Source organism: Phaenicophaeus curvirostris, chromosome 8 (assembly GCF_032191515.1).
Source record: "Phaenicophaeus curvirostris isolate KB17595 chromosome 8, BPBGC_Pcur_1.0, whole genome shotgun sequence".
Classification (NCBI taxonomy): domain Eukaryota; kingdom Metazoa; phylum Chordata; class Aves; order Cuculiformes; family Cuculidae; genus Phaenicophaeus; species Phaenicophaeus curvirostris.
The window spans coordinates 6556116-6579595 of NC_091399.1; the positions used below are offsets into that span (position 1 = coordinate 6556116).

The following is a 23480-nucleotide window of genomic DNA, read 5'->3' on the forward strand; positions in this document are numbered from 1 at the left end:
TGCCAGACAATTTTTCTTGAGTGTGAAATGCTTTGTATCTCTACCCAGCCTACTATGAGGCAAGATGGTGATCTCAAACTCCGATAACTCCTTACTGTTTTGTTGCTGAAAAATGTCAAGAACATTTTGTTTCTGTCCCAAAAAAAGAACAGAAACAAACTGCAAAACCTTGGAGGTTGCTATGAAACAGAACAGCTTTCCTCTTGGCTCTGTTTGTGAAGCCTTTAAATGTGCTCCTTGCCGAGTTCCCATGTGCTGGGGGGTACGGCGGAGTGTGTGTTTGGCAGGTATGTCTCTTCTCCTGTATCCAAACATTGCACTCACAGCCCAGAAAGCCGATCGTGTCCTGGGCTGCATCCAAAGCAGTGTGACCAGCAGGGCAAGGGAGGGGATTCTGCCCCTCTGCTCTGCTTTTGTGAGACCTCACCTGGAGCCCTGAGTCCAGCTCTGGAGTCCTCAGCACAGGAAGGACATGAAGCTGTTTGAGCAAGTCCAGAGGAGGCTGCAAGGGTGATCCAACGGCTGGAGGACAGGCTGAGAGAGTTGGGGTTGTTCAGGCTGGAGAAGAGAAGGCTGCAAGGGAGACCTTAGAGCAGCTCCCAGTATTGAAAAGGTGCTCCAGGAAAGCTGGGGAGGGCTCTTGATCAGGGAATGCAGGGGGGAAAGGCAAGGGGAAGAATTTTCTGCTTCCTCTTGTGAAGCCCTTTCCCGGGTTGATTTTCACTACTGTCAGTAGCAAAGTGACTGTGATTAGGGCTTTCCTCCTGTTTTGTGAAACAGGAGTTGTAGTAGCAATGTATCTCAAGAAGAGAAGGCTGGAGGGGCTACACGTGTCTGCCAGGTGCCTGTAGATTTTTATATAAATTGACATGTCCTTTTCTTTCCATCTTGTTCTCTCCTGACCTAATGGCTCCATTCTGGTTACAATAAAAATCTGAAGACAGCTAGATTTGTTTGCTTCAGTCTTTCATTGTTCAGGTTGTCAACATAAGATGTCTGATGTGCAGCTGGGGCTTTTGAGTGTGGAAGTGTTTCCCGTGGAGTACTTGTGATTCTGCATGGCTTCAAGTGCTACAGAAAGCTGGGATCCCACCAGCTTGTGTGACGAGGGACGGTCGGTGGCACACAAGAGCTATCCATAGATCGCAACGTTTCAGGCTCACAAATGAGGTGCTTTCGGGGCTGGCAGTCAGGGCTGCATGCATGTCCCTGTTTTTTCCCCTTTACTTCTGCAGACAGGGTGTGCACCGAGTTTTTGTTCCCAGCATTTTGCCCATGGGTCATCGACCAAACAAGCTGGTGTGTGTGTGTGAAGGTGAGAGGGATGCAGAAGGCAGCGCTCTGCTCTGCGTGGCTGAAGCCTGGCTGAGCTGGAAGGGTGAGCAGGGGCCGTCAGGAGGAGCAGATGGTGCTTATTTCTGAATTTACAGTGTGTTCTCCACTGCCCTGGGCCAGATGAAATGATTTATCTTACAAATTCCAGAGGCTTCTGTAAACAGAATGTGTAAATACATACAAACAGAGGCTTGATCTGCTCTGGTTTTCATGTCTGGGAGCAGTGTTTTACAAAACTTGCTCCCAGCCTCCGGGCAGAGGATGTGGAGACCAGGCATGAGTCATTTCTTATCTCTGCTGGAGTCCACTTCTTCCAGAGCAGGGCCCTCAGCTGGAACCGCAGCCCAGGCTCCCCAGGGCAGGGTCACACTAAAGCTGGGCTGGAAGGCTTACGAGTCACCTGCCCTTTTTGGAGCTTGGAACAAAGAGGGCTGTTGTGTTGGGATAGGAATGAACCCTGGTCATGGTTTCATCTGCTGCATTACATCCCTGGGAGGGGCTCACCATGCACTCGTCTGTCTTTCTTTCCAGGGCAGCATCCTCGGGTTTGCTGATATTTTGTTTACGGCTGGTGATGTTGAGCTCACGGAGGGTTGGTGCTCCCAGTTAAGTGGGTTTCTGCCACTCTGCACTGAAAGCGTTGAGAGGAGCCCTGCCTGCTGTCAGGTGTTTGGGTCGCTTTGACCGTCTCATTGGAGGCTTGACCTTGGTAGAGCAAATGACACAGAAAAAAAACATTTTCTGCTCTTTGTTGCTGAGCTTCAGGTGGTAAATTCTGGTGTTACTGGTGAAGGGCACTCGCTGCTTCTCCTAAGGAGTATAACAGGGTTTGGATGGAGTTGTCCATCCCAGGACAGCTGCGGTCTGGAAAAAAAAAGCAGTCGGGGGGAGGTGTTAGTGTCGAAGCTTAGCTGTGAGATGGTTGAGCTGCTTATAAATGCTCTGAGCTCTGAAGCTGTTGTTGCAGTGGTCTTAGGGTCTTATAAAATGAAAGAAAAAAAGCCTCCTCATATTTCTCATCTGCAGCCATGAGGGTATTTTGGTCATTGGCAGAGTTTCTGGGAGAGAGAGAGAGAGAGGAGACTCATGGCCACGTTGAGCTGGGAGTAGGGTATAGGGCAGGTCAATGCAGAGGTGCTCCTAAAGTCAGTTTGCTCCTTTTCAGTGAAAGGAAATGAATAAGTTGTTGTCTAAGTTGCATTCCTGGCATTAAAAAAAGTAAAAATGATGAGAGCACTTGCTAGAGTACAGAGCAGGCTGGAAAGCTTTTACAGGTCATGATTTGCTTGTGGCGAGGAGGGAAAAACAAGGACAGTCACTCTTCATCAAAGGTTGGAAATGGGATTTGTCGAGAAGCTGTGTTGGTATCTGTGGTTTTTAATCTCTTTAAAAAGTGAAGTAATATTTTCAGATGCCACAGCTCCTGAAGTTAGAACTAGTGGAGTTGATTACATGGTTTTGGATGGATTCCAAAAGGCTCCAGCAAGATCAGGTCATTCGGTAGCTCAGCAACAGGTAAAATCCCCCATGGATGTATTGAGTAGTGCATGATAAAGGCAAAATATTGGAGCTGTTTGCTTATGTTGATGAGATCTGAATTCACTCTGTGAATTCACTGTGGGAGAAACACTGGAAGATAAAACCAAGTGAGAAAGGGAATGTCCAGTGCCTACTAAACTGTTATCACCGTGACTGCTCCGCAAGCCTCATGTGAACTTGGTGACTCTCTGCTGGTTGAAATTGGCCGTCGAATTTAAGAAGTTACTGGAGAAATGAGGAGGCTGGTGGCATGGATTAAACTTCATCTGGAGAAGACGATGAAAAATTTTAGAGGTGGAGAGACTTGAGGTGGAAAAGTTGGTGTAGGAAAGGGCATCCTTTGGTGTGGTATAAACAAAGGCACTGCAGGATGGTTTGGGGAATACTGTTGTGAAGGTGGGTGTCGCTGCAGGCCCACTGCTGAAGTTTCTGGGCCCCAGCTGTGTTGAGCAGGGGCACCCAGTGCAAAACAGTCTCCTTCAGCATGAACCACTGATGAAGATCATTTAAGCTTTGCTGACTTTATGCTGAATATCAGTTAAAGCTTTTGGGATTTTTTTTTGAGAGATTATGTGCCTGTACAGTCTCAAAACTGCTCCTTAACCTTTTCCAGAACTGGGATGTGGTGGGTGGTAACCTCAATAAAGGAGCAAAATATTTTGTAACAGTGAAGAATTCAAAGTATTAAGCCAGCACCACAACAGTTTAATTTACTGTTGGTTAATATCCTAATAAATGGTAAAGTGCCCAAATATATACAAAAATCTTCCATTAATGTTTTTTTGGGGGTGGGGGAAAAGGAGGTCAGGTTCGTCACTCTGTGGAAACCCTTATCCCTCAAAGACGTGGGCTGTTATTATCGTGGACAAAGACAGAAATGTCTCTCGACTCTCCTGTCGCTCATCTTGGGAATGTGCAAGCTTGGAGCATACTTCTTCTACAGCACTGACTGTTTCCTCGTCCCTGCAGCTCCCCACGTGTTTGTCGAGGAGCGAGAGGATGGGAGAAGCGGCAGGTGCTTCTTGTGGGCAGAAGAGGGACAGGGCACATCCTTTGCGCTGACGTGGGTTTTATTTAATCCCCAAATCGCTTTCATTCAATCCCCAAACCGGGTTCTTTGAAGCGCAGGTGTGCTTTGTCCATCACGGCTGCACTTGGCGGTTGGCCTGGGAAATGTGGGCTTCTGCTGCCAGGACGGCTCCTGGACCCGTGCGTGGGAAGCCTTGGACCTCGGGGCTCAGCCGCTGGTTTGGAGCATCCAACGTGTGGGGGCGGAGGGGTTGGACTCTCTCTACATGCTGTTCTACAACTCGGGGCCCGTGGGGCTTCTGCAAAGAGAGGAGGCTTCCCACTGCAGCTGCAAGTTTTAAGGGGTAAACAGGACGAGAAGCGAAAAAATTTGTACAGTTTGTGCTGTCCAGGCTCTGGGTGAGCAGATGTAGGGGATTTGGCAGTCGCAGAGCACAGCCCTTCCCCAAGCTTGCTCACTCAGCTGGATGCAGGACACTATGTGCTTCCCCTTTTCCGCTTCACTCTAGACCTGAGTTTTATTACTTGTTCTTCTTCCTTACTTAGTGCCGTTCCTTTGGGAGAGGGAGAATGGTGACTGACCGGTGGTTTAACTGAATGGTTTTCATTACAATGAACACTTGCATGTAATAAAACCCGCTAACCCATCACCCCCAGAGCTGTGCAGGTGTGAGATAGTCGCCTCTTCTCCAGCTCGTGATAGTGCCAGAGGATTGCAGGTGTAGCGCAAGGACTCATACTTTACTCTCTTTTTTTTTTTTTTTTTTTTTGAGTATTTGGGTGGTTATTGAGAATAGTGCTAGTGCTGAATGTGTTTGTAGTTGTGCAGTTTGGGGAGGCGGAGAAGTCGTCTGGAAAGATGTGTTGTAAGGGTGTGCTGATGTCTTGTTTTGCAAAAGCAAACTTGGGATTTCATTTTGAGATGGAGTTGAAACATGAGGTAGCACCAGTGTTGATGATCCCTCCGAGAAGAGGGATTCCTCAAAATCTCACAGTACTTTGACTTAAGCTGGGAGATACTTAATTCCTTCCCCCCATTTTGAAAAAGAAATGGATTAGATGAAGGATTTAACCAACTCTTTGCCTGCAGGTTTCTTACCAAGCTTTCATTAGTTCATCATTTTCTCTTGCGTAGATTTGAAGGCGACTCTCTTTCTGAATGATGTTTTGTTTGAATGCACTCTTAAGGTTTGCTGTTAATGGTGGGTATTAGGATTGATGGATTATGCGAGGAGCTGTTGTAGCACTTTATTGTTAGACAAGTAATTGGGAACTGGGTGAATGAGCTGGTTTAAGAGGGTTTTAAAGCAGTGTGGGAAAAGGGAGAGCTGTAAGTTTTCTGCATGCTGGTGCTGAGCATCCGGTCAGGCCTGGAGCATGAGCTCAAAGATCTCATAACTGAATTTTTTTTGTTGTTTATTGCTCATTTAAGCCCTACAAGGAGATGATCCTATATTGAATAGAATCATGGAATCATCGAATAGTTAGGATTTGAAAGGACCTTGAGGATCATCTAGTTCCAACCCCACAGCTTCATGCTTGTTTGCTGTAGAGATAGGATGTTGAGTTAAGCTTTGCTTAGCAAGCCCGTAAGTAAGTTCAACCTTTTCAGCTGAAAAAATCTTTGTGTCAGAAGGACTTTGCAATATTTGAAGGGAAGGAGTTGAATCTTTAGAGGAACTGATTACATTGCAGGTCAGAAAGTTTCTTTTTTATAGTCTCTGACCACAGATGGACAGCACAGTGGTTTTCATCTTCTCCATCTTCACACTCACAGCTTTACCCGCTGAGATTGATCTTATTTCTGAAGCTTCTTGGTATGTCCATGAAAAGGCTGGGAACACTTTGGCTTTGTTTTCCCATGAGCTGTGGGAGAGTGAGCCTGGGGAATAGATTACTCTTCAACCAGCCCTGGGGGAGGATGTGCTTGTGTTAGGCCATGTGGTTTGGATTTGGAGGCTTTACTATCTGGTCACTTGGTTAACGAAGCAATGAATAATTCGTGAACTTAATGTTCCAGGGAGATTGAAATGCCCTTAAAAAGCCAGTCTGTCTAACTGCCCTGTCCTTCTACCACATAAATTAAGAAGTAACATGACCTGCTTTAGTGATCGACTCTAATACATGAGAAAATGAAGCAATATGTGATCAGTGGAGTGACTGTTTCTCTAGCAGTGACCTTCGCCTGGGGAAAAAACCACTTTGGCACGTACACATTTTTAGGTGCACTCTCAAACCCTGAGTTTTCTTCTGCTAACATTTGCCTACCTTCAGTACTTAAGGGGACTGGATAAAGAAATATGGGGAGGAGGAAGGAAATTGTGCTCCTCAAGCTGAAGTGAGAGGTAGGAGGTTAAACATGAACGCATCCTAGAGGTCCCTGAAGGTCCTTTCCAAGGTCTTATCCAAAGTAAGGTCTGCTTACTGTAGCAGTATTTTACCAGTGAAATAATACTGCTCTTTGAAGTATATGGAAAGCTGCTCCTTATCTGTCAGCAAAATCAGCTATTTCAGGAAAATGCTTTCCCTCCAACCTCTCAGCACGATCAGCTTCTTGTCTTGGTGTCTTTCCCACCATCATCACCCTATTTCAGAAATCAGCAGCACAGATCGGGGTTTCTTTATACACTCGTTAAAATAAACGCATTGCTGTTTTTAAATCAACTGAAAATTAACTTCTTGCTGCTGTCCTCAGCTTTGCAAAGGGTAATCTGGATAGTTCAGAGAACTTCTTGCAGAAGTAGCCTAGCATGATCTGAAAGTGATTATGCTGTTGCTAATGTTGGTTAAAGGCTTCTCTTGTCATCCGTGTGAAATCTCCTGTGTCTGATAGCTTTTTTAACAGCAGTGTTTTTCTTTGTATCAGCTCCTATAAGGAGACCTGAAATTAAATCATACTATGTGTACCCGAGCGTTTGTTTTCTTGTGTTAAGAAAATTAAGCAAGTATCTGGATGAATGTGCTTGTAGTGAAAATGTGGAATGAGCTTAAAAGACTTCTGTTCTGACTTTAAAGGAAATAGAATATATATTCATATGTATTTCATGAAAGGGCCTTTTCAGATAAAATAAGATTTTTATAGGAATAACGTACAACAAAACACAGGATGATGGGGCCTTGGTGAAAGGAAACTTGGGTGTCTGTGCAACGTGTCCGTGCCTTTGAAGTAGTTCAAGCATTCCTGTTTCGGGAGTAGAAACTGGTGCTGAAACCAAGTTGTTAGAGTAGTAGGGCCTCCAAGAATGTTGTCAGCATCCATTTGCTCATCTGGAAACAGGCTGTTATACCAGATAGTGCTCTGTTAACTTTGTACATTGAAGCTTTATTCTGATGGTGTCATGAGAGGTGTCATTCTAGTAACGTCCTATCTATGAAGCTTGACATTTGGGTTTGTGTGGTGGTAGCTTCCCTTGACCTCTGAATGGCTGGGCAACATGGGGACGCTGTGGGGTCTTGAAGGTGTGAGCTTTTGGAGAAGCAAAACCCTCATTGCCCTAACGCAGTGATAGACTGAAGAAGAGTGTGATGCCCTTCAGCTCTCTTGCGGTGCTGAAGATTGAAGGAGCCACGCGTAGGTTGGTTTGGGTTTGACCTGTCACTAAATATAAGGATGTAATGAAAACAAAGGCTTGAGAGTGCTCTGTTGTTTGAACCTCCACAAAGGCAGCAGCTTTACAGATGGATTTAAGTGGCTGCTATTGTCTTTCCCTCCCCAAAATACCATCAAAAGAATCGGTACTGAGGACCCTGCAAGCAGAGGGAGCAAGAACTGTCTCATGGGCTGCCACTGATAGTCAACAAATTACTTGAAGTTTTAACGTGTGGTAGTTTGTTACTAGCTGAGTTATGAGAGTTAGAATATAACTTTAGAAAAAGCTTTTTCATCAACTTTAGTATTTAACAATTTTTAAAAGAATGTCACTGCCTTAGCAGTACTAGTCGGCAAATGAATTTTTAATAGTCTCTCTCATGAGAGAGTTATTTGGGCTTCACAGTAGCCTGGCATGCCTGAAGAAAACCTCATTGTTTGGCATTTGGTGCAAACAATTCAACTAATTTTCTGTGCAATTGCCCTCTTTTAGGCAGTGGTGTTACCTAAGAAGGCCTTATGCTGCCAAAGGACCCGCGTGCAGCTGCGGGGGACGTGGTGTGATCTGAAGAGTCATAGTCTGTGCCTCTCAACGCGGAGCTTGGGGACGGGAGGCTTGTCTTCCAATGTGCCAGATGTTTCTTAGATGCTTACTAGACGGGGTCCTCTTCTGTGGTGACCGCACTGGAAGTGTCCTCTGCATCCATCCGGGCCTGATGAACCTACTTTTTGTGGAGTTGGGTGGGTTTTCTGTTGCCATATGTGGACTTCGTTCTGTAAGCATTTCTGCAGCTGTCCCTAACCCACACTGCTTGTACATAAATGCAACCCTAAGTTCTTGAGCACCGTGACCGCTGACCATCTGGGAATAAAATGTATTTCTTGGCAGAGTTTTTTTCTTTTCCATCAGACTTCTCAGGCAGTTCCTTGCAGCACAGCAGCCTCACCAACAAGGTGAATTAATTGCATCACCCAGCATTATGAGGGTTCAGTTGCATTCCTGCCGCTGGGAACCAGGCTAAAGACTGGTAGATAAGCCTAACAAACTAGTAAGTCCACGTGAAAGGTGTTTTACCCCCCTCCTCTGCATCTGTTGTAGGAAAACCTGGTTTGTAGGAAATTCATTCTATAATCTACTGCCTCAGTGGTATTGCAGGTGGTGTTTGGTCTCACCATGTCGGTAGCTTCTTTAAATCCTTCCTTTGCAAAGGAGCAGCAAAGTAATGCTGTCTCAGTTTGGAAGTCTCCCTCTTATGCTAAACAGTAAGGCAAGACACTGCGTATCTATTTGTCTTTCAGAGTTCTCTCTATTCCTGGATGGGCAACCTCTAGCCTGAGTGGAAGAAGTTTCGATCTACAGATGAGTTTCCAAATCTAGGTTTTGTGGGGATACACTGAAGTGTTTTGGAGCCTGATGTAAAGCAGCTTGGTTCCATTCCAGCCTGAATTAAACTAAACTTCAAATTTTGCATCTGGAAGTATCGAGAAGCCTGGAGTCAGTGTTCTTTTTGAAGGGTCAGTGGAGAGCATCCAGTTTCATTCTCTTTGTGATGTTCCAAAACAATCTTATGGAGTCGCTTCCGTGGGAGACCGGTCATGCTAAACCGTGCTGCCTTGTCGAGTATGTGTGCTTTTCTGCTAAACTCTCCTTCCTTAGAAGCAGCCACTGCTTTTAGTAGTTCCTCGTTGTTCACATGGCTTCAGACACAATGTATGGATGAACAAGAACTGGGGGGATTGTGTTTAATATCACTTTTACAGCTTCCCTGAGTGCTTGCAGCGTGTGCAGTTTGTTCTGCAGCGGCAGGGTTGAAGGCACACGCTGGCTCTTACTGCTGACTCCAGAACTGCAGTTAAATTCCCTCTCTGCTTCAAGAAAAATTTGGAAGAGCTGTGCTTCTGACTTTCCAAAATGTATTTGAAACATAACTCAGTGGCAAGCTTTGTTTTGGAAATGGCCTCGCTCCAGCAATGGTTTTGTCAAGTCTGTTTATCCCAATTCCTTCCCTGGCTTAATAAGCTGAGAAAGTAAAACTGTTGTGTGGGTGGGTGGTTGAAAATGGTCTATATGGATATTGCTGTAATTTGTGTTTCATAAATCATGGCAGCTTGGGTATAAGCCTGTAATTGACTGAAAATGCATTAAAAGATAGCATGAAGGCGTGTAAACTGCTACTTAAAATCCATAGAGGGAGTTGGTTGGGAGGAGGGGAAGATCTCTTGGTGGGAGATGGGGAGTCGGAAGACATGCAAGCCCTGCACAACATTAAACAGAGCAATTCGCATGGGCTAAAAGTTAATTTTCGTACATGTTTATTGAAGAACACAAAACTGCTTAAACACTAAAGAGAAGAAAACTGTCTTCTCTGCACCGGGGCCAGGTGGTGGATGCTAGTTGCAACAGTTTTATTTCCAGATAGCAGTGGTATTAATTATGGCCTCTCTGAAAAAAAGATCTGTCTGGTGAGTGGGAGGTGGAAGGGCAGGGGCAGGAGGGAGATGAAAGCATCAAAATTCCAGAGAATTCAGTGTTTAGTGTAAGGAACATATCTGGCTGCTCCATGGCTGTAGTGTGGGAGCCAGTCAGGAAGGTCGTCTTGCTCCCAGAGCTGCTGAACTTGCTGCTTCTCAAAGAGCTCGTATAGAGTTGTATCACTTCATTTGGTCATAATTAGGCTCAGCGATACGAGCTGTGTGTTTTTGATATCTAATTTAGATGGGAGCAGAGCCAGTTGTTGGAGCTGTTGCGGGCTTATGGATGCATGTGGAGGAGGATAAACAGGGACAGCCCTGCCTTTCAACAGGCAAGGGAAAAGGCTCCAAATTATTATTTAATAGAAACTAGCAGCTGATTACCATGAGAGATGGAGCCGTTGCACTGGGTCTAGACGCAGCGCTCTTGTGGGAGAGGGTGTGCCTTCCCTCTTGGAGAGCCGGGGATGTTGGGCATCTCTCACGCGGATGCCACCCACAATAACTTTCCTGCTGCCTTTGGCCGGGACGGTTTTGACTCTGGTCATTTGGTTTGTTGAACTTTCTAAACCGGAGCGCTGCATCTTGCTTTGGTTTTCAGGTGTGCTGGTTGAAAGCCTGCAAGGGAAGGGCATCAAGCTGCTGGAGGGCGAGGCTTTTGAGAGGGCAGAGGGAAAAATAGATCGGGGGAACGCTATCAACATCTCTGCCCTAGCCATCCCATTGGCAAAATGCTCTTTATTTGAGATTTTTTTCCTTTTTTTGGTGCAATTCAGTCAAATCTAATTGTCCTTTAAATAAATGGGTTTGTAATTCTCATCAGATTATCTGATATTTCATTTTGTTTGCAAGGTACTGTGCTACAATGTAATAAACCTATTTACTCATTATAAGAAGTCACATTTGCCAGTTCACCAAATACCAGATTTAAAGAAGCTGCCACTTTGTTTAGCTGTTTAAACTCGTGCTTTGGTGTTCAAAAGTGATTTTAAGTCTTTTTTCCCCCAGCCATTCTTCCATCCCCACATCTCCACCTCTGAAAAGATAAAGCTGGAGCTAAACATCAGGAATATTCCCTCCTACACCTCCTGCTGTCAAAGTGTCTGAGGGGAAATTAAAGGGTAATGTGATCTGCTCTTTGTTTTGCCACTTTAGCATGAATGCTATCAGAATGGCTTGATGGTAAGATCTGTTGCTTGCTTGTGATTCCTTTGGAGATGTGGTCTCACACGAATGTTCCCGAGAGATGCTTTGCCGCGTTGCCAGCAGCGTGGAGGAGTGCGTTGTACAATTCAGTTGAAAGCTTTTGGAGTTGCTGCTGGCTTGCTGCTGCCACCAGCTGTGGTCTTCTGAGGCTGTGGTGGTTGCTCACCTTGGATGTTCCTGGATGGTAGCTGTCTCCAACAGGAGGAAAACTTAAGCTTGCTGGGAAACAAAGGTCCCGCTGTAGGTTGTAATGGAAATTGCCGCATTTAAGGGGCAGTTATTACTGAAGTTGCTGTTAGCAGTGTTGTTATGGACTGTGGGTGATGAAATGATGGTTTCTTGGTAATTGCCATGTATTCTTCTGCTGGGAATAAAGGGCGAAAGACAGCATTTTTTTGTCTTCTCTGGATAAGGAAACTCCTTAGATCAATATTTAGTTTGGGTAAAATTGCCATTTTGGGAGAGCAACCCCCTACGTTTTTGTGCCCCTTCCGTTGGGGCAGTGAATTGATTCAACCCGTACCCATTGTGTATGCATCACGGAGCAGCTTCTGGATGTTTGATCCAAGTGGATGAACTTTCCACTGATCCCAGCTCACCGTAACCCAGATCTCACTTATCTTGGTGCCGACACTGGTGGTGGGAGGTAGCTTTGCAGTCTGGATATGCAAGTGAAAGAGAGCCCTCCCCAAAATGGTGTGTGGCGTCCTTGATCATCCGTGACATGGATGCGCTTGCCAAGCGTAAAGGGCCTTTTTAAAATGAGCTTTTATCGTTTGTGCTGAAAAAGGACTTTAGGGCTTCCTGTGCAGATAGGACTTCAGTGCCGTGCAGGGGATCTTTCCAGTCCCTGGTGAATAAACACAGCTGGCTGTTTTGGGAAACGGACTTAACATCTTTGCATCAAAGCTGTACAAATAAGGCAGCGAGCTGTACTGAATTATTAGGCAATAATAATTCAGTTTTCTGACTTTTACACTGATTTAGGAGCGATCAAATGAAAAAATGCACTTCTTAGGAGTCTGCCTTCAGCCTGTGCAGGGAGAAAGAAGTTTCCCTTTCTCTTCCCTTCGGAAACGTGACTAGAATGAGCAGCCTCAATGACTTATCGATGTTGGATTATCATGCAATAATTTACTGGGCAGCCTTTGGCTGTCCAGAGCCGCCCACGCACACAAGTCAATGGTGCCTTTGTTCAGGAGCACTGGAAGAATGCATGATCTAATGGGGTGGTGGGAGTTCGCCTTCGTTCCAGTGCACTCAAGGCTGGCTGTGCTCATTCCCCTAGTGTCCCAAACCTGTTTCCTTCCTCTCTCCCAGTCTTAGTACAGGAGCCCAGAAAAAGCAACATGTGTTTATGTCTCTTTTGGGCTTTGTTAAAACCCAAACACCCGTCTGGTGGAGCTCCGCATGCCAGAATCTTCGGTTTGGTGGAGTGTGATCTATGATAAGTTTACTTTAAAATCCTTCAGATGTGTCTTGTTCACGACGTACATGCCTGAATCTCTAGACTCTTAAGATGAGAACAAGAACGTAAACTAAAGATTTCTTCTTACCAGTTTGCGGGCCACCACTCGGCATTTGAGAGCCGTTATCTGTGCTCCTGGCACAGCATTATTTCCCCAGTGGAGATTATCAGAAAATAAAAATCCTACATTTTCTCTTTTCAGACCCTGGATGTTCCATTTGCTTGTGCAATACCAGGGCCCTTGTCATTTTTCATCCTCCTCCACAGTTTTTCCCAGAAAATCTAGGGTGTAGCTGGAATGGATGTTTGCTCTAGAATTGTAATAACTACTTTCTGTCAGAAGTTTGGCATTTTCATGTGCATGTGATGCAAGTGTTATTGCTTATGTGTTTTGCAGGTGCCAGGCTGTTGTTTAATAGAACATATTTATTCCAAAAAAGCAAGTTGTTCAGGGTGTTCCTCATTCTCCTCCCCTCATTATGAACACGGTCCTACTCTTGTTGTCCATCTGCGTGCTGGAAAACTGTGGCCCACTCCATGGGGGACATTCTCCTTAAGGAGGGGAAGCCTCGGGGAAGGTTGCTAGCCCCAGGCTGGAATCCCAGGAGGGTTTCTAGCATGGAAAGCTGAACACAATGCAGTAACAGAGAACTTTGAGTAGCTGGTTGACCCAAGAACACTGATAAGTCTGGAACAAGATCTTGTGAACTTGCTGGCCTCTGTTAATGATTCCATCCTTTGCAGTTCTCTGCTCATGTGAGGTTCCAGTAACTGTGCTGCTCTTTGCACGTGGTGGTAGGGCAAGAGGGGAAGATGCTGCCTCTGGGATTGTTTAGCCTGGAGAAGAGGAGGCTGAGGGGAGACCTCATTGCTCTCTACAACTACCTGAAAGGAGGTTGTGGAGAGGAGGGTGCTGGCCTTTTCTCCTCAGTGACAGGGGACAGGACAAGAGGGAATGGCCTCAAGCTCTGCCAGGGAAGGTTCAGGCTGAACATTAGGAAAAAATTTTTCACAGAAAGGGTCATTGGCTGCCCAGGGAGGTGGTTGAGTCACCTTCCCTGGAGGTGTTTAAGGGGCGGGTGGACGAGGTGCTAAGGGGCATGGTTTAGTGTTTGATAGGAATGGTTGGACTTGATGATCCGGTGGGTCTCTTCCAACCTGGTTATTCTATGATTCTAAGGAGGAGCAGATGAGTATTTGCTTCCGTGCAGCAAAGTCTGTGTGTTTATATCTGGTCCAGCATTGTGCTTGGTGTTGGGGAGAGGTGATGGCTCAAGAAGGACAGGGTGGGTGAACGGCCTGGGGCTCAGTCCAGTGTCGTAAACTGGGAGAGCGGACCTTTCCTCCAGGGAACGATGGAGAAACTGGACAGATGAGAGGAGAAAGAAATGCCAGCGATAGTCTCTTGCTGTCTTGTCATGCCACTGCAAAATGCAAGTGGATTCCAATTAAAGAAAAAAAAAGTAATAAATATGCTGGTATTTTTTACTGCTTTGTTTTACTTAGAAGTAGATTGTCAGCAGATACACGCATGAAAACTGCCTTGAAACAGGAGACAGTCAAGAGAGAAATGGAGCCAAGTTTAACCGTTTCATTACTGCTCAGTGAATTTTACTGAAAACAAATCTGTGAAGTCTTGGTTCTTTGCCCAACACAATCTTTTTGAGGGGATATTTTTGCCTGGGCAGCGAAGCTCAGCAGCTGTATTTTAAAGCTCACTGCTGGGAAGATGCACCAACGGGTTTGCCCGGAGGTCAGAAAAGGTAGCATGGAAGTGCACGGGGGATACCAGGGGGATACCAACGGACCATGATGAAGGAGGTGAGCGTCCTCTGGTCTTATCTCACCCAGGCATCTGCTCACAGTTCAGCACTTGGAGTCGGCATAGTGCCAGCTGGCGGGACCTTTTCCTGATGTAAATTATCCATCCGTTCTGAAGGGGCTGAATACAAGGAGGCCTTTTGTGTGTGGGGACAAATTCCTAACTTGGGGGGAAAGGGAGGAGTTTCTAAAGATCTGAATAGCATTTGCTTACATTTTTTCCAGCCTATCTTGATGGTTTTTAGCGTGGCATGTTTCCTGGTGGACCTTGAGATACAGAACTGGGCGATAACACTGCTGAGGAAGGGCTGCTGCTGACATCTGGCAGCTGTAGTCAGCCTGACAATGTGAGAAGGGTGTTGGGGGAAGCATCCCGTGCCTCAAGCATCACTAAATATTTCCAGTGCTGCTGCCTCTGAGGGCACCCGGACTTGCTCGCTTGGTGGAATCTGTAATTGCAGTACTGGCTTGCAGCCTTATATATGTGTTTATTTTCTTTAGAGAATGATATTTCAATGGCTTTCTCCATCAGCTTGAATTATGAAAAGGGGCTAGTTATTTTGTCGCCCTGTCACTTGCTGATGAACAGCTTTATACTTAATAGGAGATGCGTTTTTAAACTGTGGGGCTCATTATTTTGAGCTCTGGATGCTTTAAAGGTGTGTCAGGTTGTGCTGGTTGCTAATTACAGTCTTCTTTCTACTAACAAACCTTTAGAACTGGCATCTGGAGTTCTTCCTGCAGGACAGATCTGTAACTTTGGTACACGGAGGGAAATATGTGATACCTGACACTATCAGACACTTCTAAGTCAAACACAGATCAAAATAATTACCAGCTTCTAGGAACAGGAGAACAATGACCTTTTGTCTTCCAAATGAAACGGTTAAAATGGCCTTTCACCTGGTTATTGCTGTTGCTATTTCTTAGGGTAACAGCAGTGTATGTCTATTTAGCATCTCAAGGCTTAAAAGCAGTGCAGAAGGCTTGTCTTAGTAGGCTTGTCTTTGCTGGAAAAAGGCTCTGCCACCTTGTAGTGCCCTGCTAGCTGCCTAGCTGCTAAGTGCAGCTTTTACGTTCGGTGTGAGCAGCGGGGAACCGCGTTTCAACACTGTGTCAGCTGGGCTCCATTGTTTTGGCTCTATTTACCCACGGCAAGCTGATACGGTGCGAGCGCGCGGCTGCTCTATGTGCATTAACCGCATTCCTTTTTAATGCTATTAGCAGGATTTCTCAAGTAGCTACCCTGCCAGCTGAAATAAATGTCTTTTTCACCTGGGTTGCTTGGTTAGGAGGGTTTTGAATGCGTTTTCTTTGGCCCACGGTGTAAAACTGAAGATGAAAAAAAGGAGAGTCCTTTCCATTTAGCACAAGGAGTCTCTGGAAATGTCTTGCGCTGCCCAGCCTTCAGTTTGCACGTGTTGTGCCTTTAGCTGAGCTGGAATTTTTGCAGGCAGCTGTAGGAGACTTTGCTGGGGAGCGGGGACTGGAATCCAGTTATAGTGGAGAGGAAAAAAAAGTAGCTCTTTTTGGGATGTGCAGGCTGTGACCTGGCCTTTCTGGTAGAGCAGAAAGTTGTGTGTTTGTGGAATGAGAGCACGCACCCGCCCCCCTCTTCATTCCCAGGATTCTTTTGAAGCGTTTCCGCCCTGAAATCATCTTGATGAAGCCTGAACGCAGGGTTTTTTGCTTCACACAGGAGGAATGCACTACTAGTAGAAGAAAACCAACCCAAGTCCAAGTGGCAGGGTGTTCTTGACAATTCAGTTGACACGATTTAATTGAACAGTATTCATGCTGTTGGATCCAACTCTCATTTTTCTGTTGACTTGTGGAATGGCAGCTCTTGTCCAGCATATTCACTATTTTCACCGGTGATGAAAATGACCCAAAGAAATCTCACCAGGGTGAGATTTGGCTTCATACTTTGTTTTACTTCAGCATGTGAACTCAAAGAAAACTTTCTTATGAAGCTGATAGCGACAGTTTTGTTAGTGATAAAACCATGATAGTAGGTCTGGTTTTAGTTGCTGCCAATCCAAGGTGTTGGTGAAGTTCTTGGACTGGTAAGCTGCAGGTCAACACAGATACTTCTGCAGGGTCTTCCTGCAGAAGAATGAGGAGGTGTTTGCCTCTGGGGCTCATTGCCTTTACCTGGGAAAGGTGTGGGGAGTGTATCCTGGGTTTGCTTACCACAATCTGGAAAAAATCACAGGGTCATAGAATTATTAAGGTTGGAAAAGACCTCTGAGATCATTAGAGGTTTGTACATATCAGGTACTGGCTTGTGTCTGGTGTGCTCAACTTGAGTTTCTGCGCGTGCGTGCTTTTCACCACTGAAGCATACTTTGCCTTCTTGAGGAGAGACCTGGTAGCAGGAGAAACAGGAAACCCTTGGGTGACTGATACGTACTTGTGATGTCTGCTTCTTGCTTCGCATTGAGATTCTCATGAAAAATTCTTCCAAATAAATGGAACGGTGATTAATCATCTCTTCTGTTGGGCAGCAGGGGGAAGTTAAGCTGAAGCTGCATTAACAGCGTTGATCCTTTAGAGTTTCTAGCCTTTGTGGAAGCAGTTTGGCATTAATAGTGGGATTGCTTCTCACTTGTCTTCTGTGTGTACGATGATCACATTAAATAACTTGACCCCAAAGCAGCAGTGAGCTAGATTTGAGTGAGAGCCACGCATTGTGAATGTCTGGCTTCCAGACTTGTGCTTAGGTCATCCATAACCTCATGCATGATATAAATATGAAGGGTATTTTGTGGGAAGTACTGTGGGGTTTGTGTCTGTACAATGCAAGATACGCACTGATAGTACTTCTTGGTCGGTTGGGGCATTGGCAGATTTCTTTGGCTTTAAACATAAGATTGGTATTTTTTATCCTCAGGACACATAGGTGTGAGTTTTTTGGGTATTGAATATCTTGAGTTTTACTTTACTTTTTTTCTGGTATATTGAATTCTGCCGTGCTTCTCCTAATGATTTGGTGTTTCCAGGAGCCAGAAGGGATGGAGGCATGAAGGTTCCTCCCTCGCGCCAGCCGGGCTCTGGGCATGACCTGCCTAAACGCAGGCGTGGCTTGATCTAACTGGTGGGTGGCCCTCAAGTGAGCCCTCATGACTTGAACTTGATTCAGTGCGATGAGGTTTAGCATGTGTGCTTTGAGTCAGTCTGTTCTCATTGCCTGGTGCCGTCTGGTCTGCTTTAACTTTAGTGTGAGGAGAGCCACTCTTCAGCAGGTGCAAAGCCTCACGTTAAAGTTTAACATGGTAGAATTAATTCATTTTACAAGTTGAGGTTAAATCCACGTGACTCCTACAGGCAGAAAAAACCTGTTTCTCAGTCACTTGAGACTCTTCTATTAGCTTTTCTTTTTTGTCAATGAAGGGACCTGTGGTGGCTGCAACCACTGCCTAGAGCAGTGTTTTTCTTGGAAGTGGTAGGAGCGTAAAAGAGCGTGGCATGGACTAAACACCCAAGGTTTTGTTCCAGACAAACCTGACTTTGTTTTAGCAAGTTCTCTACGTGTGCCTGAGTGTCCTGATCTTACAGAGTCTGCTCGCCGAGGTGGAGCGAGAACAGCCAGTGTGCAGCCTTCTCCTAGGAACGTGCCCCTCAGCTGATGGGGATGGTGGGAGGAGGAACTGTGGTCCTTTTCCCCTAATGAGTTTTCTCAGGGGAGCGAATCCCCTGGGCGATTGGTTTATGTGCGAGTGGATAGGTGCTCAAGTCGCTGGAGAAGAATCCATGAGGGAGGACCATCTGCTGATTGCCACATAGCTGTTAGGAGATGAATAGAGGGCAGGGAGGAGGGTTTTCATTTGTCCTCCTAAGAGGAGAACATGGCTAGCTTATAAATCATGGCACTTTGTTCTGAAAAGTGTCTTGGTGGCTTTAAAGACATGGTGTGGGAAACTTAAACCTTGTTTTGTCTTTCTGAGGGAATGAGTAGAGGAGAGTACACTCAGTAGTTCACTGCTGGAGGAAAAGCTTCATGAATAGCATGAAGAGTTTGGAATGTTGCCTGTTTATGGGGGAAGTAGTGGTACAAAACAAGCTCTACAGCGGGACTCTTGTCTCTCTGGTTAATGCTGCTTCTCCTGCGTGTGTATTTGTAAGAAATATTATCAAATGGCATGGTTAATTGGACCTGGCCTTAGAACCACACAACTTTTTGTGGCTCTGATGTCATCTACTGGGATAAGGACACTGTTGGTGATGTCTGTAGAAGAGAATTGCAGCTTGTGAGATGTGTTTGTTTACACAGAAGTCTGTAGGTCTGGTTGTTTATCTACTTAGCCTGCCCTTAACTTCTATCTTCAATTTCTTCACCTTGTATTTGGTGGGAGATGCCGTAGTTAGGAGTGGAGGAGATACTTCTGGTGCTTCTGGACACTGCTCGTCCTGCTGGATGGACTAGAAGAGATGTTTCCTCTAAAGAGAGAGCTGCAGCACAGCTCTTCCCATTCTTTTTGTTTTAAGCCATTTGAGTCTTTCTCATGCCTATCTTCTCTCATCCACAGGAAAGGCCTTTGACATCACGTATGTGCGTCTGAAGTTTCACACCAGTCGGCCGGAGAGCTTTGCGATCTACAAACGCACCAGGGAGGACGGCCCGTGGGTGCCCTACCAGTATTACAGCGGCTCCTGTGAAAGCACATATCACAAAGTCAATCGGGGCTTTATTCGGACTGGGGAGGATGAGCAGCAGGCGCTCTGCACGGATGAGTTCAGTGACATCTCCCCTCTCACAGGGGGCAATGTGGCATTCTCAACGCTTGAGGGACGTCCCAGTGCCTACAACTTTGACAACAGCCCCGTGCTGCAGGTATGTGAGCAGGACTCAGGCAGCTGAGTCGTCTGAGCTGAGTCTCTTTACTTATGGATGGTGGCTTTGTGGTGACTGTGGGTCACACTACAGCTCTTATTTGAACTGAAAGGTCCTTGCACGGGTAAGTTGAGATGGACAATCCAAAGAGACACTTTTGAAGGAAGGGTTGAAGTCTTGACTCTACCTTTAGTAAGTTTATGGTACGAGAAGTGGAATCAGTGGCATTAAGGGTGTAAATCTCTGCCTGTTTCAAGAGCAGCTGTGAGCATTTTGCTGTTTTCTGTGATTTAAGGGCAAGAGGAAGGTAGGGCCTAGCCTAAGTCAAATGAATATTTGAGCACCTGTGTTTATATTTTGAGCACAGAAATTTAAGAAATGCGAGATTCTTCTATACAAGTAAAGTGTTATTGGAAACCCTAACCTTTTCTTTTACATGCCTGTTGGGGCGGGGAGCCAAATTTTATCCACAGAATTTGGTTTCTCTTACAAGCAGCTTGGGGGGAGGTTTTATTGGGGGCTATTTTGTTATTACCATTCGCAGCGCCGGCTGGGCTGTGGTCAGTAGCACACTGGGAGCACCAGTTCATCCGGTTCACTTGCCACTTTCTGTACACTGCTTGATTTCTCCAGCTTATATTGCAATAAGGAGCTGTGGAGTTTGCCCCATCAGGGCTTGTCTTCTTCCTTTCAGAGCTGTGATCGCCACTTCTTCCCCTCTTAGAGCAGCAGGAACAGAACTGTGAGCTGATCCCCAGCCAGCAGGCAGGGAAGCAGAATCTGCTGGGCCTTGCTTCTGCAAATGAAAATAAAGATTAATGGGAAAGGGAGAAGAACTTCTGAAATGGAAAAGAACCAGTTTGGCTGCCTCAGTGGGGCAGCTAGCCCTGGCAGAGAGCAGGGTCTGCTCGTTAGTGTGAACGGAGAGATTTCACGTTAGCGATATGGCGTGTAATTTTCTGATAAGCTTTTCTATGTAAGGAAAAGAGACTTGACTGCCAGTTTCCTAAAATACGTACAAACCTCTGGTGTTGGTTTTCGGAACTGGAGTAAATGTGTATTTTGTGCTCAGCATTTCCATGTGTTTATGCCAGTGTTTGTAACTCAGCAGATCTTATTGTACCGGCTAAGCAGCAATGCAGCTGCAGTGCAGTTGCACGTACGAGGGCAGTTTTCCTGGTTTTGTGGTGTTGGATGGAAAACAGCATTGCAAAAGCTGTACTAAAACCAAGGAGAGGCTAATGACAGTTGCTGGCCGATGGTGATGTGAAATCTGGGGACAGGCTGCATCTTCTGGCTGTTGGCGGAGGAGGGTAGGGTGTGTTTGAAGATACTGTCTAAATATTATGAAAAGCTGTGGTGTTGTAAGTCGCATCTGCCTGTCTCTCCGTCTTCCTCAGCCCCCCTCAGCCTCATTCATCTCTCTGTGTCTTCCCATCTGGTGGGATATGCCTGCTGACAACAGTTTTCCTGTTGGTTCTGTGTAGCTTTGCAGGAGAACAGCAGTCGGATAGATACGTACAATTAGCCAGCTCGCTTAATTGCCTGCACTGCACTTTGTGCTTGAAAGCAAACCCACAGCTGAGAGCAGACAAGGTGGGAAGAGGTGTTGGAAACGGTACCCAGAGAGGAGCAGGATCTGGAAAACGCAGCTGAACCAAGGGGATGGGGTGTAAAGCCTCTTGGGCAGGGACGTGTGAGCTTCTGAGGTGCAGAGGGGAAAATGATGAGGAAGACGATCAATGATGATGCTGCTGATCGATGAGTGAGGTTGCAAATACAACTGCTGATGACAGAGTGCTGGTACGCTCTTGTGGGGGATGTTTCATGTTTAAACTTAAGGGATTTCTGTCTGTTTTAGGAATGGGTGACGGCTACAGATATTAGAGTGACCCTCAATCGTCTAAACACATTTGGAGATGAAGTTTTCAATGATCCCAAAGTTCTCAAGTCTTACTACTATGCAATTTCTGATTTTGCCGTGGGTGGTAGGTGAGTAGACAATAAACCTCTGTACTTGCTTAAAGCTTTTGGCCAGGATTACTGGAGTGCTTTAAAGATTTTGATTATACTCACATGGTACCATTAGGCCTTGGTGTTTATTGACTGTCCTAAACAAAAAATGCAGTAAAATGAATCTTAGGAAGATTTCAAATACTGTCTATAACCCCTTGCGCCTATAATTTTTTGAGGGGGGGGCAGGGCAGAAATTGTATGTATTTTTTTCCCCTCAATTAGATCATATGTTAAGTGATTTGGGAGGGTGGAGTGTGAAAGGCTTGACAAAATTGTTAAACGAGGGGAAAAAAACCTCAAATCTTTTCTACCCAGTGCTTTTTGTGTCTTTTAACATGTTATTAATTGTTCTCTGTCTATATCTGTAGCCTAGAATTACAATAAGTAGATCTCAACGTCTCTGCTTCATTTGTATTTTGGAAACTATCTCTTATGAAGGTCTGAAATGTTGTACAATACCTTGGTTGTCTGTTCTTCTTACCAAAGCATATTGAAGAATGCTTAAATCTACAGTTGTTGACCATGAAATGTTTTCATGAACAGAGCTGAGACCAGCGCAGTATTTGTACTGTTTAGCAGAGAGCAGCCCTGAGACCAGGATTTTGACACCAGGGGGATTTGCGCTGCCTGCAGCACCAGTCTCTGGGGGTGCCTGGGCTTCTGTGTTAGTCATCTCTGTCCTATTTAATTTCTCACAGCAGTAGCACGCAGCCAGCGTGTGTACCGTTTCCTGGACCTACAAAGAGGGAGAAGCTATGGACAATGTGCTGACCTGAATCCAGCAAAATCTTTGGTTCTCCTGTTCACTTCGCTCTGTTGTAGTGACAGACTATGGAGGAGTTGGTTAATGTTCTTGCATTTCTAAATGCCTGCCTTGAGCATACTTACACCTGTTTGTTTCATAGCATAGGGTTGGAAGGGGCCTTCAGGGATCGTTCAGATTCCCCATGAGCAGGGACAACTCCCCCTGGATCAGGGTGCTCAAAGCCCCGTCCAACGTGGCCTTCAGCACTTCCAGGGATGGGGCAGCCACCACTGCTCTGGGAAACCTGGGCCAGGGCCTCCCCACCCTCCTAGTGAAAGATTTCTTCCTTGTGTCCAATCTAAACCTTCCTTCTGTCAGTTTAAAACCTTTGGACCTCCTTCTGTCACTGCAGGCCCTGGTAAAAAGTTTTTCTCCACCTTTCTTCTAAACTCCTTTTGGGTTCTGAAAGGCCTCGATAAGGTCTCTCTGGAGCCTCTTCTTCTCCAGGCTGAGCAGCAGCAGTTGTGTTCCCTGTTTTGCTGTCACCATCTCCCCTTTGAGTTCATCTTGTGTGTTTTTGGGATTGTTCTGTGAGCGACCTGGATCTCTGCAGTTCAAATACCTGTTCCTTTTCTCTCATTAACCAGATGCAAATGTAACGGGCACGCGAGTGAGTGTGTGAAGAATGAACTTGGGAAGCTGGTCTGCAACTGCAAGCACAACACCTTCGGGGTCGACTGTGAGAAATGTCTTCCTTTCTTCAATGACCGTCCGTGGAGGAGAGCCACAGCAGAGAGCGCCAACGAATGCTTGCGTATGTGCAGCCAGGCTTGAGGGGAAGACCTTGCAGGTGTCGGGTCCTCTGCCTCTGTTGGCATCCAGGAGCTGGCCCTGCATGGCTTTAAGTTGTCTCAGTTGCAGTTAGCACAGTTCTGGTGGTTTTCAGCAGAGACTTTGTGGGACTGCTGGTTGTTCCACTCCTATCCTGTAGAAGCTTTCTAGATGTCTCTAGAGAGAGGCATCTCCTCTCTGGAGAAGGATGGGAGTGACCTTTAGGAAAGAGGTGTGCCACAAAAATGTATGGGCTTGTACTTTATGGAACCCATAGGAAAAACCCCTGTATTTAGTGTGCTGGAGCATAACTGACCTTCAAAAAGCATCCGCTGACTTCCTCTTGTATTTGAGTTATCGGGTTTTGCAGTTACTTGTCAAGTATTTAATCCAGTTTTGAGGCTGTTGCAACACTTCTGGGCCACCACTGCAAATCTCTGTGACCAAATGCCAATTTATTTTGCTTGCTTTTATGTCGCAGACCGCAGCTCCTGTTAGTTTACTTTATGGGGAAGCTTTTTCAGACAGAAAAGTTTTCTTCCTGTCTGACCTCTATGTGCGTTGACGGGCCCCAGCTGTCTGGTCAAGACTTGTG

The 23480-nt window shown here is 45.8% G+C and overlaps 1 protein-coding gene and 1 long non-coding RNA gene across 2 annotated transcripts in view; both read left to right on the forward strand.

Moving 5' to 3' along the window:
• The window catches only part of LAMC1 (laminin subunit gamma 1), a 64876-nt gene that overhangs the window by 19325 nt on the left and 22071 nt on the right, over positions 1–23480 (forward strand). Inside the window, exons 2-4 of the mRNA XM_069862310.1 lie at positions 18989–19293; positions 21155–21285; positions 22702–22868. Of these exons, the coding sequence (XP_069718411.1) occupies positions 18989–19293; positions 21155–21285; positions 22702–22868 (603 nt within the window). The remainder of the gene's footprint in view (positions 1–18988; positions 19294–21154; positions 21286–22701; positions 22869–23480) is intronic.
• Positions 267–9651, forward strand: LOC138723381 (uncharacterized). The gene is made up of 3 exons (XR_011337855.1): positions 267–287; positions 7986–8233; positions 8792–9651. It is a non-coding gene; the product is annotated as an uncharacterized lncRNA (long non-coding RNA).